Source organism: Xenopus laevis, chromosome 2S, assembly GCF_017654675.1.
Source record: "Xenopus laevis strain J_2021 chromosome 2S, Xenopus_laevis_v10.1, whole genome shotgun sequence".
Taxonomy (NCBI): Eukaryota; Metazoa; Chordata; class Amphibia; order Anura; family Pipidae; genus Xenopus; species Xenopus laevis.
The window spans coordinates 147,004,643-147,022,505 of NC_054374.1; the positions used below are offsets into that span (position 1 = coordinate 147,004,643).

Here is a 17,863-nt window from a genome sequence, read left to right on the forward strand (position 1 = left end):
CGTTCAATACACTGTGCACGTTAGTGAATTTGCGTAGTTACGTCCGTAGCGATAATTCGCCAGGTGTAAGGGTGCGAAGTAACACTAGCGAATCTACGCCAGCGTTCGTTAGTGAATTTGCGCAGTAACGAAAATGCCAAACGCTAGCGAAGTAACACTAGCGTTCGGCGCTTCGGCTCTTATGGGCGAAGTGGCTAATGCTGGCGAAAATTCGTAATTTCGCCAAGGAGATAGACTCTGCCACAACTTTGCACTCTAACACCAGCCAAATTTTCGCTCTGGCGAAAGAGAGTTACTACGCAAAGTTTTTAATTTTACTGAACGTCACCTCTATCGCCAGACTTGCCTTCGCCACCTCAGACCAGGCGAAGTGCAATAGAGTACATAGGAGTTCATCAAAAAAAAGTTGAAATTTTTCTAAGTCCCAAAAAAACACTGGCGTCTTTTCCTTTTCACAGGGTGATAGGCTGAAAAAGATCTAAATAATATTTTGGGGTACCCTCCTTCCCCCCTACATTTGATAACATATGGAACCTAAACTAAACTGTGGCACATGTGTAGGGCAATATAACACCTCTATATAATTTTATTAAGGTTCCCTGGCCTTGTGTAGTGTAATATATTTGCTGCAACATATACGGCCATTGTACTTTAACTGCACGCCATATGCAAATTAGCCAACGCTAGCATAACTTTGAACTACTGAGCATATTTTCGCTAGCGCAACTTCGCCAGCGTTCGGTACCCTGTACGCAACTTCGGATCTTCATGAATTAGCATTGTCCAGGCAAATTTATGCCTGACGAAGTGTTGCGATGTGCGTGAAGCCAGCGCTGGCGAATTTTCGCCCTATAACCTGTTTATACTTTAACAACAAGGTACAATTACTTATGCAGAAACTAAACACTCTGATTAACCCATCTTATTTATGAAAAAGGACTTGCCATACACCGTTTTTATAAGCTAGTAGTTTTCAAGTCTATATGGAAGAGGTGAAGATTCCCTGTCAGTGAATGCTGGTAGTTATAATTCAGCAACAGGTGGAGGACTGCACACAAAATATCTTTTCCCAAAGATTTATACAATATATTATATAGTGTAATGATTAATGTCAAGTGTAAGGGTAAGTAACCATAGTAGATGTTGATGTGTTGCTTTGTGATGGAACTCCACTGTACGACAACACAAGCTTTAAGTAATATCAGGTTCCCCTGTGGTTTGGTACCCACAAAAGTGGACACAAGCATCAAAACAAAATGAACATGGGTTTAGGTGGTGGAAAACATAAAAATTCACTAGATGTTAAAACCAAGTAAGAGTGTCCATGAGTATTGTACCTTTTGAAGCAGCTGCAAAGCTATATCCCTGCAGCTTTTCACCACGCTGTAAGCAGTTAAATGTACATTCCATAAATATGTAAGTAAATAGAATTCTTATTGTCATATAATAAGCCATCGTGTACTTTCCCATGCAGTACATGTGAGGTTAGATTAATAAGGGTTAGGAAGATCATCTTTGGTTAAAGAAAAAAAAAACACTTTTTTTCCGCAAATGTTCTGAATTCCATCTTCTAAAAATATCCCACGTTATTTTTATGTATTCAATGAGTGCATAAGTTCAATCAGCAGAACAAAAGGGTTGAAATCTTTATTATAAATAGTCCAGCAAAAATCATTACTAGGAATACATGTATTTTCAGTTAAATATGCCTTTGGGGAAAAATGATGGGATCAATCATAGATATTTTTCCTTGGTAAAGTTTATTCCCCATTGATATTAAAAGGTTTATCTTATCTTTATTTAGTATAAAGGAGTAAATTATAACATGAGCTGAACATTCTTCCTCTGTGTATTGCCTGGAGCCTGAGGCAAGAGGAGTCCTTAGTGGAAGAAGGAAGAGCTTGTCAGTAGGGTTAGTTAGTGTATGGGATAACTCTAGCTATATATCCCCCTAAATCTGAGATCCTTACAGTAGCTAGCGGAGAAGTGAGAGGCCCACCAAAGCAGAAAGATTAGTACCTCGGGGATCACCAATCAACTTGAGTAGATAGGCCTGTGGTAGAGTCACCTCAATGCTATTCTGCCTGTGTCTGTAACATCTGATCAATATTAACTGTGCATCATTTCTCAAAAAGATCTAATAAGTTCTAGTAATAAAGAAGTTGATTCTTTCACTAAAGTTAGCAAAAGTTACCATAGCTAGGTCCAACATTATATATTGGCTAATGTGTATTTGTATAGGATAAGGCTTACCTAGGAATTTCCCAAGGGCTGTTTGTATCTGTTCTCAAGCATCCATTCTAGAGGATTAACTTTTGAATCTTTAGTATAAGCCAATAGTCACATGACAGAGTTGGGAGACTCCAAGACTTATAGAATTTGCTAGGTGCCTACAGTAGACATATGCATTGGTCAGCAACGGTCATATTAAGTAACATAATTGGCTAACTGAAATTCTGTAGTGTTAACATATTACAGGAATAGTAAAACCAAAAAATTAAACTGATTTAAAGTAATGGAAATATAATGTAGTGCTATGCTGCACTTGTAAAACTGGTGTGTTTGCTTTCGAAAATCTACAATGGTTTATGTAAGCAAGCTGATGTGTAACTATGGGAGCAGCCGTTCAAAGCTAAAAAAAGGAGAAAAGGCACAGTACACTCAGCCGATAACATAAGCTCTGTAGTATACAATGGGATTCTTCAGAACTGATCTGTTATCTACTGTGCACCCTGTGCTTGAATGGCTGCCCCCATGGCTACACAGTAGCTTGTTTATATAAACTATAGTAGTGTTTCTAAAGAAAACACATCCGTTTTACCAGTGCAGGGCAACAGTACATTATATTGTCATTCCTTTAAGACACTTTAATTTTTTGGGGGTTACTGTTTCTTTAAAGCATTGACAGTTCCCTCTGTTTTAGCAAGCTAAAAAGAATATAATTATGTTAAAATAAATGTCCCTTATGCTTCTATTGAATAACAGGTTAAAAGATGGCCTTCCAGCAGTAGAGAAGTGTACTCGGTACAGTGACAAATATTCCCTGACTATCAAAGATGTTACTGAAGAAGACGCAGGAAAATATACAATTGTGTTACAGCTGAAGCAATGGAATCTGACCAAAAATCTAACTCTTCCCCTTATTGTTAATGGTAAGGAGCAACTGGGATTTCATCCTTTATATTGCTGCATGCTGCTTTGTTGAGAGATTACTGATGTTTCTTTTTTTTTCCTTGTAGTGAGGCCACAAATTTATGAAAACGCCATGTCTTTACACGAACCTGTTCTGTATCCATTGGGCAGCAAGCAGTCTTTAACGTGTACAGTTTTTGGCATCCCACCTCCTATCATAACTTGGCACTGGCGGCCGTGTACAAAGAAGAACCTAAAGACAAGGTAAATCCCTTTTTTCTAAAAAAAAAAAAAAAAAGTTAAAGTAACTATAGAAAGATTTAACAGCAAAGTCATAGAGAAACTTGTGGAAAAATCACAATCAACAAATGATTTGATATTGCTCAGAACAGATCATTAAATCAGTCTAGTTGCCTGAATCAATGATGTCATCCTAGGTTTCTTTTTAGAGTTGTATCAATGACATATTCTGAAGATATCAAATTCCTTGGCATATCAATGATCATACAACTGCGCTACCACTACGCTAATTCACTAAAATGCAAAGTTGTGTCTTGGCAGCAGAACACTGGCGGAGTGTTGAACGAAGCAAGCAATTCATAGTGAACTTTCTCTAACGTTTGTTTCTGCCTAGCGAAACTTCGTTAGTACTCTTACACTTAGGTCAATTTGAATAGGGTGGGTACATATAGGCCATATAAACATCTTTATTAGAGATGTTGGTGCAAATGCTTGTAGTAGCCACTTTTTATTACAAATGTATTACAAGGAAGCAAAATTAGGACAAAAGATCCTCTAATGCACTAGACATGAGCCCACCCTTTTATGACTTTTCGGCATACAGTACACAATGTCACTGACATAAGATTGAGGAGGATGTAGCTTCATCTTATCAGTTTTCCTGGTCTAAGGTAGCGAAGTAAACTCTGGCGAAACTCTGTAAAATTTGTAGAGTAACAATCGTTTGCCTGAGCGAAAATTCGGCTGAAGATAGCGCAAAACTGCACTAGCGACGGTCTCTTATGCTAGTAAATTGTCCTCTACGCCTGTAAATTGTCAATGTCCCTGCAGATGACATTTCTGGCGAATTTTCGCTAGCGACAGCCACTTCAACCTTTAATAAATCTGCCCCAATCACTTTTTTAAATACAAAATATGTTGACTGTACTGTATCTTACATACAGAGAAATATATGGGGAATGAGGAATACATGTAAGAGAAAGCAGCATTATTGTAACCTTTGAGTTTCATAACCTATAAAGAGGCAGTCATCCTTTCTATTTGCACCTTTATATAGTCTTGAAGATACTTCTAGTATCCTTATAATTTAGAGTAGGATGTATATTCTCTAATATATAAATGGCATATTTGTGGCCAAGATAACTTAACCATTGGCCTTGACAATAGAGGTATGGTATCCGTTATCCGAAAATCTGTTATCTAAAAATTTCTGAATTACTGAAAGACCATCACTCATAGACACCATTATGATCAAATAATTCAGATTTTTTTAAATGATTTCCTTTTTATCTGTAATAATAAATCAGTAGCTTGTACTTTATCTCAACTAAGATATAATTAGTCCTCATTGGAAGCAAAACCAGCCTATTGGACTTATTTAATGTTTATATGATTTTATAGCAGACTTGGGGGCAGATTTACTAAGGGTCGAATTCCAAAGTTAAAAAAACTTCTCAAATTGAAGTCGAAGGATTTTTCACAGAAAACAGCGTTCGAACGATTGAAGGAAAATCGTTCGATCGAATGTTTAAATCCTTAGAATCAAACGTTTCGAACTATTTTAGCATACGATCGAAGGATTTTCCTTCGATGTACAAAGACTTAGAAAATGGTTGTAAAAGGTCCCCATAGGCTAACATAGCACTTCGGCAGGTTTAACTTGGCAAAGTATTGAAGTCGAAGTTTTTTTAAAGAGACAGTACTTCGATTATCAAATGGTCGAATATTTGAACGATTTTTACTTCGAATCGAAGTCGAAATAAATTCGAAGTCGTAGTATCCTATTCGATGGTCGAAATATTCAAAAAATTACTTCGAAATTCTAACTTTTTTAAATGAAAATTCACTTGAACCTTAGTAAATCTGCCCCCTAATGTATGAAGATCTAAATTAAGGAAAGATCCATTATCCGGAAAACTCCAGGTCCTGAGCATTCTGGATCAGATCCCATACCTGTACTATCCCCCCATAACAAGTGATACAGTGAATTCTCCAAACTTAGCATTGTGTCTTCATGTCTTTGAAATATCTTTGGAGCAGTGCTATTTTTTCTGACGGAAATTACATTTTTTATCTCAGGGCCTTTTCTGACTCAGGGATCAGAGTAAATATTCTCCTCACATTTGCCTAAATCTAATCCTGTTGTACAACTTCATAAAGCGGTGAATCAGCAGATGCACCAAACTCTCCCATGAACAAAGTTAATTATGACGGAGCAGGTGGCTGTCTAAGGTGCTGAAACGGGATCCTCTTTTCTATCCAACTTTTCTCTACCCCCTCCTTCAATTACAAATCTGTACAAACACCTATAATCAAAGGGTGAAAGATGAAAGCTATAAGTAAAACAGCCAGCTGCACAGGGGTCTCCAAAAGGTAGATCCGTATCTGCCAGTAGACCTTTAGTTGGTGATCAGTAAATCTCAGGACACTGTCAACAAACAGCTTGACTAAATTACCCTTCTATTTTATTCTTTTTATTCAGATATTTATTCTGTTAAGATTACATAAGAAATAGTTGTTTTTTAAATATAACAATATAAACGCTCTTATAAATCAATATAATATTTAAGTAATATTTTCCATGGAACAGAATGCTAACAATGATATTATGGATGTAGATCATAATGGGACAACATCACTAAAAGTAGACCTCACATTAGTTGTATGTAGTATGTAGTAGTATGGGCACTCCTTCATTAGTAAAGTATGGGCTTGTAATGGGTATGGGTAATTTCTCATCTTTCTGAATGCTGGAATCAATTGACAGATAATCCCCAATGTAATAAAACACCCTAACACGTGCCAGAAGATAATGTCATTCCGTTTTTAAATTTAAAGTAGATTTTTTTCATGTATCTGCGAATCTTGGGGCTTCCATATTCAAAGCCAAACAGGATGCCTTTAAGTTGCAGCAATGTTGGGGGCTCCTTCTGCCAGCCAGACCACTGCTTCAACTGAGATTATACAATATCCAACAACTCTTAACAGAGCAAGAGAATGCTCTTCCTTAAAGGAAAACCATACCCCTCAAAAAATGTAGGTCTCTAAAAAAATATATTCCATAAAATGTCACATATGTAAAACCCTGCTTCATGTAAATAAACAATGTTCATAATTATATACTTATTTAGTAGTATGTACCATTGGTAATCATAATGAGAAAACTGGCATTTTAAAAAATAAGTGCAGCCCCTGGGATCGTATGATTTACAGTGCACACAAACATACCAAACAAACCATACATGTTAGGGCATATGAGCCAATTAACAGACAGAGTTGTGTCTTTTGCTTCCACACTTCTTCCTGTTACAGTTAGAGCTGCAGTATTTCTGGTCAGGTGATCTCTGAGGCAGCACACAGACCAATACGAAATGGTGGCTCAAGGCAAGAGATATAAAAGGACAATATTTACTTGAATATATCTTCCAGTTTGGTAAAATTCTTTAATATGCAACTTTAATTTGATATAAACGATCTGTTGCTCAATTATTCATTTTAGGGGTATAGTTTTCCTTTAAATCCTTGTTGGTTTTTAGCCTCTGATTTTTTAAAAAAATTAATGAATAATATTTTAACAATATTGTACATTATAATACAGTAATTAAAATTAACTATTAAAAAAAACATCATTAATACCTATAATAATTATACATAATTATGCACTCTAATAATACTATGTTGCCACTTATTTTTGCCGTGCTGGTGTTCACATCAGATAAGTGATCAGAATGATGTCTCGGCGAAAGGAAACCAATTTATTGTATTCATTGCGGCTATAATGTTTACAGAGTACCCCAGTTCTGTCCCAAATGCCATTTATAATCCTGCGCGAGCACTGTATAGACATGTCCTGTAGAACACACTTGCCCAGGAAACATTTTTCAATTCAGTAGTTATAATTATAACACTCTATTGTGTTTGGCATGCTGTCCGCAAATGGCAGTATGGGTGTAAAAAGAAAAAAACTTAAAAAAGAACCTAGGGAGTAGTTGGAGCAGTGTACCCCAAGTACAGCCTTAAAGCAAAAGCTTAACAACAGCGGCCTTGTCCAGAATAGGCCATGGGAGCTTTCTTATCTCCTTTTGGCAGGAGGTGTTTTCAGTTTCCTGTGCGAAATCAGAAGCGTATTCTGTTTTCCTCTAGTTGTTTGGCTTCCTCCTCTGTACAAGATCGTTCCCAGCACTACTGTTATCTTTGCATCTTCAAACATGGCACAATTTACTTCCTTAAAAACCTTATGTATTCTTAAGGGCCGAACTATAGCCCTATCTCTAGTGAAGCCTAGAATAACTCATTCAGCATGGGATGGGATGTTTATGAAGGACCACTGACCTTGGCTAGGGAAATTGGCATACTTTGAAAAGTTTGACAATTTATTTGTAGAAACAAAAAAAAAAAACACTACGGAATTCTCCAGGCATGCAGGAAAGAGAAATCACAACTCGTCGGGATTGACTTTGGCTGGCTGTTAAGAGGTTAAATAATTTAAAGTGCCTGCTGAAGAATGGAGCTGCTCTATGAAAATAATAAAATTGCTTCCTGCCAGCGCTCACTGCCAGATTTACGGCTGCCTTCCTCCCCCCCCCTTTTTTCTTGGTGTATAATATTAAAATACAAATGATGTGTTAAAAGTCTATTCCTCAATTATTTGTTAATAGAAGGAAAATAAAAGTTGTTGTCAAGGACAGCCAAGAATGTTTACACAGCATCTTCCAGTCTCAAATTACTTTCTTTAGTTCCCCTTTAATCTGGTTGAAGTTTAAACAGCACTAGGAATGAGCTCTGTTTGCTAGGGATAGCTTCAGTGCCATTTAATGCCAGTGGAATACTGCAATCTAAAGATTTTTATTGTCAAGTAGTAAGGATCAGCTGGGAGACAAAGGTCCAGTGGATATTACCACCATATTTAATAGACAAGAGCCATGAATAGTGAAACAACATGGATATCTCTACACAAAAGCCATGGATTTCCTGTAAAATATATCCTTATAAACGGTTCTAAGTGATGTCATCAGTTATGAATGGAGCTTAGTGATGTCATTTTTGACACATGACTCACTAAAACTTGTGTATTATAATAAATAAAGTACCCATTGTAAAATATGAAGATATTAGAAGTAACCTTGGAGTTTCATGACCTGTATAAATATATATATATATATAAATATATGTAACTCCTCTGTGACTTATAATATCCTTATATTTTACCATATTCATTATATAAATGGCCCTTAGTGATCACCACTGGGCAAATTTGCCTGTGGAGAGCAACCCATACATTCATTTTTTCATTATTCAATTTTCCCAGTGTTGATAAATGAATTGTGTATTAGAAATAATTCACCCCTGTTGTAAAATGTCTGCATATTAGACTGTACTGTACTGTATTCGCCCTGTGGAGTAGTATAATACAGGAATGAGTAGACGTTTCTTCAAACATCACCACCAACGTCTACCTATGGTGATTCCAATGGAAAGTGGCCATTGAAGTAATGTGCATCGCCTCAACATATTGATAATCGCTGTGTTGACTACTTGTTGCTATAATACAGGAATGAGACCTGTTATCCAGAATGCTCAGGTTTTCTGGATTAGGGGTCTACCCATAATTTTTATCTCCATGCCTTAAATCTACTAAAAAAACATTTAAACATTAAATAAACCCAATAAGATTATTCTGCCTCCAATAAGGATATCGTAGTTGGGACCAAATACAAGGTGCTGTTCAATTATTACAGAGAAAAAGGAAATAATTTTTAAAAAATTTGAATGAATTATTTGATTAAATGGAGTCTATGGGAGACAGCAATCCCATAATTTGGATGGATCCCACATCCTTAAACAGTATTTTACTGTAGGGTGTCACTTGTGAAGTGTATTGGAAGAAGCATGAATCATTGTGTACGATTTGAAAACAATATGTGTGTAATGGCGAACTACCCTATTAATGGGAACAAAGTGGAGATTTTGGCAGTTTTTTTGTTCCTTCCTGCTGACTCATATATTGAGATGCGCTGCGAAGAAGCACTCATTCCATTCATACGTGAATCCAGACAAGACAAGCCCTTCCTGGTGCACTGCTTGTGCTTCCACCTGAGTCCCCGAGGCATTGTTGGGGAATTTCCACATACAGTAGCTTCCACTTCCACACATTTCATTGATCCTTTGTGCTGACTGGGTACATTTAGCAACCAAAAGGTCAGACAGAAGAATTCCCAAACAGACGTTAAAACTACTGTTTAAATCACGTTTTGGGCAGGAAACGTGTCTCATTGAGCACCTCATGAAAAGCTTGTTTGTGTGCCTTTCTTTTAGACAGGGGTCCACAAAGTTTAATAGCCCTGTTAAAGTGATACTGTTGTATTCCTATAATCATTAGGAGTGTGTCAGTATTCTTTGTAATCTGTTTTCTTTACAAAGGTTCTTTTAAACCACACCCAAAAGTTACTTACTCCTACTTCACACCTGTTATGCATTTTCAAACACACTGAGGCCTTAAGAGCCTTCTGTAAGCCCAATATAAAGTGCTAGTCTATGGCAGCTGACAGTTGCACTGTTGGCATATGCTAGAATATCCAGATGGCCAGGCTGAAGTGCTTCCAAGACTCTAACCAGGCTTAATGCAAAGAGCCGATTCTGTCACAAAGGTTTAACTAGAGGTGGAGCAATCTTTCATTAGGTTCGAATACTATTTACAGTACATTTGTGCTCCAACCCACGGTCAGACTGGCCCACTTGGATACCAGGAGAACCCTGGTGGGCCTGGGTCCCTCATACATAATCCAGCAGCTGCAGTCTCTTATATACAGTACCTGCACCTGATATGGGTGGGTAATATATTAAGATCACAGCAGGCTGATTCGGGCTCGGTCTGAAATGGGAAAGGGTGGGTTATGGTTGGGGCCGGCATGCTTGGTTGGGGCCAGTAGGTAAGGATTGCATCATTGCAATTTTACAGTTCACAACATTGCTGCAATGTCCAGGAAATCGAAGACAGGTTGATTTCCATTTCCCCATTTAGTAAGTAGTTGCTATGGGGCCAAAGCTGCTTTGGTGAAAATATCCCCAATATTGGTCTGGTTTACTAGACCCTACTCAATTCAATTCAATGAGAAAAAGGTTTATCATGTGAAAACTCATAGACGAGATTTCATTTGAGATGCAATTGGAATTGAATTAGGAGTAAAGTTTTTTCTCCTAGAATTGAATCTCATCCATGAGTTTTCACGTGATAAACTTTTTCTTACTAAATTGAATCTGGCCCTTTGTGACCCACCTAGTAGTGATACATAGATTGTGGTGTTTAAAATAAGGCATTGACTAAATCCCACCAGATATCTGCTCCGACTCCAGGGTATGAATGTAAATATGAAGAGAGGGACAAAATAAGCTATACCTTCATCATCAACTTTATCATCTGGTTATTTTGGGAAGATCAAACATTCTTGTGCATTTGGTTTATTATAATACTAGCCTACCAATTGAAATGCAACAAAGAAATATGTTTTTGTATTAACTTTTCAATCACAATCTCCTTTCTCTTGTACAGATGTGACTTTCACACAGACAGCAGCAGACATTCAGCTCCATTGATGGTTGGACAGAATATCAGCAGCCTTGGAAATACAATTCAGAGCATCAGAGAGCGCACACAAATGATTGAAGGAAAGATTAAGGTAGGAAGACTAAAAAGTAAAAAATGTATGTGACTGCAAATTGGGGTCTGGTGTTGAACTCAAGGCTGTTGGCTGCTTCATTGCCTACATTTAGTTTTTGTGTATATCTAACTCAACTCAAATTAAAATAACAAATAAATTAGTGGCTGATTGGTACATATAGAGCAATACAGGATATATCATGGGTTTTTATTGTATTGCATGTACTTGGATTGGCATGGATATTGTTCTATCCCTTTCAGCATTCTGTGGGACAAGTGTAACATCCTCTATACTTTAAAATATGAACATATAAGTGCTTGTTTTCTCAGTAGTTGTGACCTTCATACTGTTTACCTTATAACAACATTAACAGGGGGGCTGTTGAACTGCTGAAATTTAGAGTACAGGATACATGTCCTATTATTACCCACTCATCTATATTTCTATAGCAACACTTCCTCCGTATTCTCTATAAACGTGCGCGGAGAAGCTCTGAGAGGTGGGAATGTGACAACCAATGACACAAGTGCTCGTACTTAGTCATAAAATAGCAACTTCCACTTTTTTTATGATTCACTTCCCACAGCCCATTCTCACGTTTCATCTCTGTATCAGGCTTCTCCGTTTCTGCCGAAGCTAATTTTAGTGCACGTTTCGTACGTGACTGAACGTATGTTGTCTGAGTTTCCCTTTTTAAGTCCTCCAGCTGCAAGTTCAACTTGACCCATCCATTAAGTAGCTGCCCTCTACATGCAATCACACAGAGCGGCAGAAAAAATACAATTAAATGGCACAAATACAGAAGGAAGTTATACATTGTGCAAGAACCATATAGACCGCTGTATTCCTGCTGACAGAAGTTGGTCTGCTGTTGAGCTGTGGCTCCGCAATAGGTTTTGCATGACTGTATTTCAACTGAGTTCTACTTGTAAAGACAGTGCTGTGTATTTTTACAATACAAAAGTAAGAATATCCCTGAGCTGCAGAACTTATCGTTGAAGTGGTGGATAACTTACAGCCACAAATAAAAGGGTAAAAAGTGATGTTAGTTGTCAAAGACAGGAGACAGAGCGCAGCTAAAATGGTGTAATGTAGTCAGGGTCAGACTGGGCTGGTGGGACACCGGGGACAAACCTGGTGGGCCCAGACCCAGACATGCTCCCCTGATCAGCGCATCTTAGGTTGGAGGTGGGGAGGGGGCCCCCGAGGACTGTGAGGACGGCCCTTCATTTTGCAGCCTGGTGCGCCCCCAATGCTCCAGTCTGACCCTAAATGTAGTTACCGCAGCCACTCTTAATATTAATGAAAGCAAAGATATTATGAGTTGTTATGGGTAATTGCTCTGGTGCAATACAGCACCTGTAATTAAGCCCCACTGCACTAAGACAAGGTGAGTCTGACCCTTATAATTTTAAACACTAGCTCAATTGCCTAACAAAGATTACTCTGTATTACTAGACCCCCCAAATCTGGATAAGCTTTAAATAAATAAACTCTCAGTGCCACAGTAGGGTGAAAGGTCTGGATCACCATGGTGTTCTGGGTGAGTATCACCCCAGACCCTACATTACTGGGTTTCAACCAGGATTGCTCAACAAATTAAACTTTTGGCCAGTGTGCAGCCACCTTTTGTATTAGGGAGTAATAATTCCCTTTAGAACTGCTCAAAGATAGACACTTTTATTAATTTAATCAAACACTTTCCTGACAGTCAGAATTTGAAATAAATCTGAAAAAATTCAAACTGTCCTTTACGGCTTCCCAATTTGAATGATACTAAATCTGCCCCTTATATTAGATTTTTAGAATCTGTCTAATTTTGGAAACATTTTTTGTTTGACATTCATGCCACGGCTTGAATGTAACTCTGCTCACAACTACGTTTTGTGTGTTTCCAGACTGCAAGTACAATCATCATCGATAATTCCAGAGCTTCCGGAGTCTACAGTTGCATGGCCACCAACAAGCTAGGGAGTGAAAGAAGAGAAATGATGTACTATGTAACAGGTAAGCATTAGTAGCATTAGTACTAAAAAGAATTGTTGCAATCCAATTGCAATCCAAACAGAGCACCAGTTCTATCAAGGAGCAATTAGTGATCACAAATCGGACCTTTATTAAATGCTCTCTCACTATATATACCAGAAGAGATTTCTGGGAGATATACAACTGTATAAAGTAAGTTCTCAACTCAAAATCAGGCAAAGACAAGGGCAGCCCTGCCAGGAGCCTTTAAGCTGCTTAGAACACTATAGTGCCAGCAGCCGCTTCATGTTCTTCTGCATTGGAAACTGATTCCCTATGACCCGCTATAGTTCCAGTAAGTGAACCACCTACAGCACTTGGTGAAGATGCCTTCTAGATGTACCATAGGCAGCACATTTTCCATTCAGTAGCTTAGGATATGGCCTCTGGCAGGTGAGGATGTTTTGAATATCACTGATCTGCCAAAGATGGTAGCAGTGATCAAAGTCCTGTGGCCCATTCCCCTTATTAGTCCTACAGGAAAGGTGTAATGCACAGTTCCCTAATTTCATAGTTATAGCTTTATTACTAAAAATGGTGGCCTTCTTACTTCAAACTGAAGTAACCTACGTGAAAGTCTTTTTTGTTCCTTTGCTGGCACCCAGCATGACTGTGGGTGTGTTTGTAATTACCCAGGGTGAAACAGGAACAGCACAACCTTATCTCCTCGGCTTCCCAATGTCACTAAACTCATTTTATTTTGAGATTCCTGGTGGTGCTTGGCAAACATAAACAGAATCTTCCATCAGGAAACCTGGAGCTATTTCCACAGGAAGTCTCGAATCACTTAAGTAAATACAACTCTTTTACATAACTGAAGCCGTGCGGTTGAGCATTACAGCGACTTCAACAACTGCTGCTAGGTGTAATAGGCCATCGGAATGAGTTTATTTGACAGGAGTCCAGAAGAATATTTTTTTGTCTTTCCTTAGAATTAAATAATCAACAATGATGTCAACTATAGGTGTCTGGCAGGGGATGTTTAATCAGCTTCAACAGGGGTTTTCTTAAGATGACATTGCCCTTCCTTTCATTAGAAATGTTTTTTATGTAATATGGATTCTCTATAACTTAAATTGTATGTGTGTGTATGTATATTTTTATACATTGTGTTAAGGTAGAGGAAGAAGGTCCCTACCCCATTAAGATTACAGCCGATGTTTATTTTCTTTATTTCAAGTCATTAGTTAGACTACACTTTTCAAGTTATCTTTTTTTGCTTTTGTTTATAAATGGTAGTGAAATGTATGATTTAAAAGTCATCTGTACCCCTATATTACCCTACAGAAACATGCTTATTACCAGGAGCAGTGTCAGACTGGAACACTAGATTCCTGAAAAACTTCCAGTGGGTCCAGGTGTCATTGGGCCCTCTGCTTCTAAGCATTTGGCCTAAATAAAAAGGCTAAATAGATGAAATAATATAATATTTAAGAATATAATAGATTATAGTTTGTAAAGGTAAGAGACTAGGAGCATAATGGGGTTGAGCAAGGAGAAAAAGAGTGGGCTATTGTCTTAAGTCATCTGGTGGGCCTGTGCCAGGAGGATAAACTAAAGCTGGTTGTAAATGGGACAATAAAAGCTTCCGATTTGGCCCCTGCAGATCAAGTTGGGAGCTTACTGACCCATGTATGGTGCCTGTCAATTGGCCTGTCTAGCTGTAAATCTGATCACAAACACACAAAGTAGTGCTACACAATCCTCACCGCTTTTTGTAGCGTTGGGTGCCGACTGTGACTCTGTCTGCTCAGGTCCGATCCAAACTTACAAACATATTTCAGCAGCACTCCGATATAGTGAAAATTGAATTTATTCAATTGATATCAAGCTTGATAAAGGGCTGGTTAAGCCTGAAACGTTGCTTCACCTGTTGCACAAATAAATTGAATTTTCACTATATTGGAGTGCTGCTGAAATATGTTTGGAAGTAGCTGAAAATCTGAAGCACTGGTTCAATCGTCTCCTGACCTACCCCCATGAGCCAAATGTGTAGATGGCCAAATCAGGCAAAGATTTGCTCATTTAGTGATCTTGTATTGTCATCTTAATAATCTATTTTTTGTTCACGTATTAGACAACCTCGAAAGTTATAATTCAAAATCCAAATGCGTGTGAGAGACCTAATGGTAATAATTGCAGTAGCAACAATGATTATAAAGTAAAAACTATTTATTAGGACATAATAGGCTAATGCGTTTTGTGCCAAACAGGCACTTACTCATAGGCTAGCCTATCATTTTTGATACTGCAATTATTACCATTAGGTCTCTCACACGCATTTGGATTTTGAGTTATAGTAACCATTAGACTGGGGTTTAAGGTGTTGAGACCTTAGCATAATCTCATGGAAATCTTTTTGTAATGACTATTTAGTTTAATTTTTGTTTTTCTTTGGGAGCAGATGTACACGCCGTTATTTCAAGAAAACCTAGAAAGTTATTCCTGATAGAAAAAGTGCATTTTATGGTGCTATAAAATAAAAATGCTTTATACGTTTGATGTGAAATTAGTTTACCTTTGGTTCATTGCAGATATACCAAATGGATTTCAAATCTCAGTAAACAAAGTGCCTTCTGAAGGGGACAACTTCACATTAACATGTTCCGTGAGCAAGTTCATGTACACAGACATTAAGTGGATTTTTTTCCGAACAGTTGGGAACCGAACAATTCATCACAGCATCAACAAACAGAGAAACTCTACTTCGACAGCATACTCGCTTACTCTGACTGCTGTCATCAACAATGCCAATATGGCTGACTCAGGCGTTTATGAATGTCGGGCCAAAAACCTATACACAGGCAAATTTCATCTGCTGAAAAAAGAGATCAACATCACTGGAGGGCTCAACAGCAAAAAGACAGTTGTTTCACGGACCTCTAAACTCAAAAGAAGAAAGAGAAATTCCACAACACAAAGCCTGGTGACCCATTAAAGGATGCCAACATTACAGAGGTCTGAATGATTGTTATTAATTATTGAAGGTACTTAAATATGCCTCCTGGAATCACTGGAGAGTAGCAGTAAATATGTGGAACCATGGGTATGGGCCAGAATATATCAAACTGCAAACTTGTCCTATTTATTACAAGATACCTTTTTCTCCAGAGATAAGCCAACCAACCAAATTGCAGGGATTGTTTGCTCCTCTGTGAAAACTCTACTAGGATTTACCAGTAGATAATCCTGACAATATGGTATTCCCATAAATTATTTCCATTTCTAAGAAGGAAACAGAACCTTCTCCATCACTAAACATCAGTGGAAAATGCAAGAGACCGAAGAAAACCATGTAGCCCTTCGACAGCCATAGGGAATTCGTTTTTTTGAGTGCTAGTCGTAATTGCCCATGGGTGCAAACATTATCGTTCATATTAAATTTTATCTTGAGCATAAAGTGGTTATATCATTGCCAGAGATGAATCAGTGTGAATAATTGACTCACTCAGTATCTCCACGTTAGAGAATAATGATCACTGTTGTTTCTAGAGTGAAAAAAAATCTTTGGGTTAAGATGTGCATCATGAGAAAAATGGGAGTGTGTGCTGCCACAAGAAAAGATATATAATGTAAGTGGTACCACTCTAAATACCAAAAATGTCATGGTTAAGTAAATAGCAAGGGGATTCACTCACAGTTCACCTCAGTCCCAAGGTGCAAAATCCAAAACACTAAATCCAAAAGCAAGAATGTGAGGATCTCCAATAATCAAGAGCTAAATATTATTTAAAAAAGTAGTAGTCCAGCCTATGAGTAAAATGCCTGATAGGGCACTTACTCATAGACTGGACTCAAAGCCTATGAGTAAGTGCTCCATCAGGCACTAAACGCATTAGGTTTTATGTCCTAATAAATTTACTACTTTTTTAAAAATATTTAGCTCTTGATTATTGGAGATCCTCACATTCTTCCTTTTGGATTTAGTGTTTAAGAGGTGCATCATGCTATTTTTAAAAAAACACATGGTGTGCATCCATGACAATTGAATCTGAGTCAGGCTCATACGTTGATATTTATTGTTCATGATTTGGTCTCTCTCAGGTTTGAAAAGAAATTCCATAGCTGCAAAAAAGTCCCAATACATAGAACTAAGCATTATGCAAAGCATCTGTTGAAGAAAAAGAATATAATTCACATTACACATATCTACCATCACATTATGTTTCCATGTGAACTAACACTTATGTGTACATGCATTTCATTTGCTTTGTATCTACAATGCACCTTACTGATAGAGCTGCTAAGTATTATGAAGCTGACCAAACCATTCCATCTAAAAGTATTAAAATGATTGTGATGCACTGATCTCTTTTTTTTCCATTCTGTAACGTCTTGTAGGTGCCAGGCGTTTTACTGGCTGAATTTTTTTGACCAATATCTCAGATTTGCTCAATTTCTTTTTTCAGATAAATGAGTGATATATTGCAATTAATCATACTGTTTGTGTGCTCGGTGGGTCTATTTATCATAGTGCAATATCTTCATCCTCCATTATAGCTCTTGGATCATGAGGTGATCTGCAGAATCTCTGTAGTGGTGGACAGGGAAATAAATTGAGATAAAGAATGGTAGAATTTAGGGCCAGGATAGTCATCCTAAAGTTCTCCAGCACTCAGTATCTCAGTAAAAATGGAGGTGTGTTGATTTTCTTAGCACAAGTCATTTTGTTTTGCATGTGCATGAGACTGGTGGATTGAGCAAAGTGGGGGTTACCTACAGTCACAGTTAGGGTGACACAATTTTGCTATTACAGACAGAGTGTTAGAGGCATTGGTAATGTGGAGAAAATTAAGAATTTTAGTTTC

General features: G+C 37.7%; 1 protein-coding gene across 1 annotated transcript in view; it reads left to right on the top strand.

Annotated features, from left to right (window-relative positions):
• The window catches only part of flt1.S (fms-related tyrosine kinase 1 S homeolog), a 40,839-nt gene extending 24,366 nt beyond the window's left edge, over positions 1–16,473 (top strand). The window contains 5 exon segments of the mRNA NM_001086387.1: positions 2,986–3,152; positions 3,240–3,396; positions 10,922–11,048; positions 12,929–13,037; positions 15,590–16,473. Of these exon segments, the coding sequence (NP_001079856.1) occupies positions 2,986–3,152; positions 3,240–3,396; positions 10,922–11,048; positions 12,929–13,037; positions 15,590–15,993 (964 nt within the window). The 3' untranslated portion in view covers positions 15,994–16,473.
• The last annotated feature ends 1,390 nt before the right edge of the window (positions 16,474–17,863 follow it).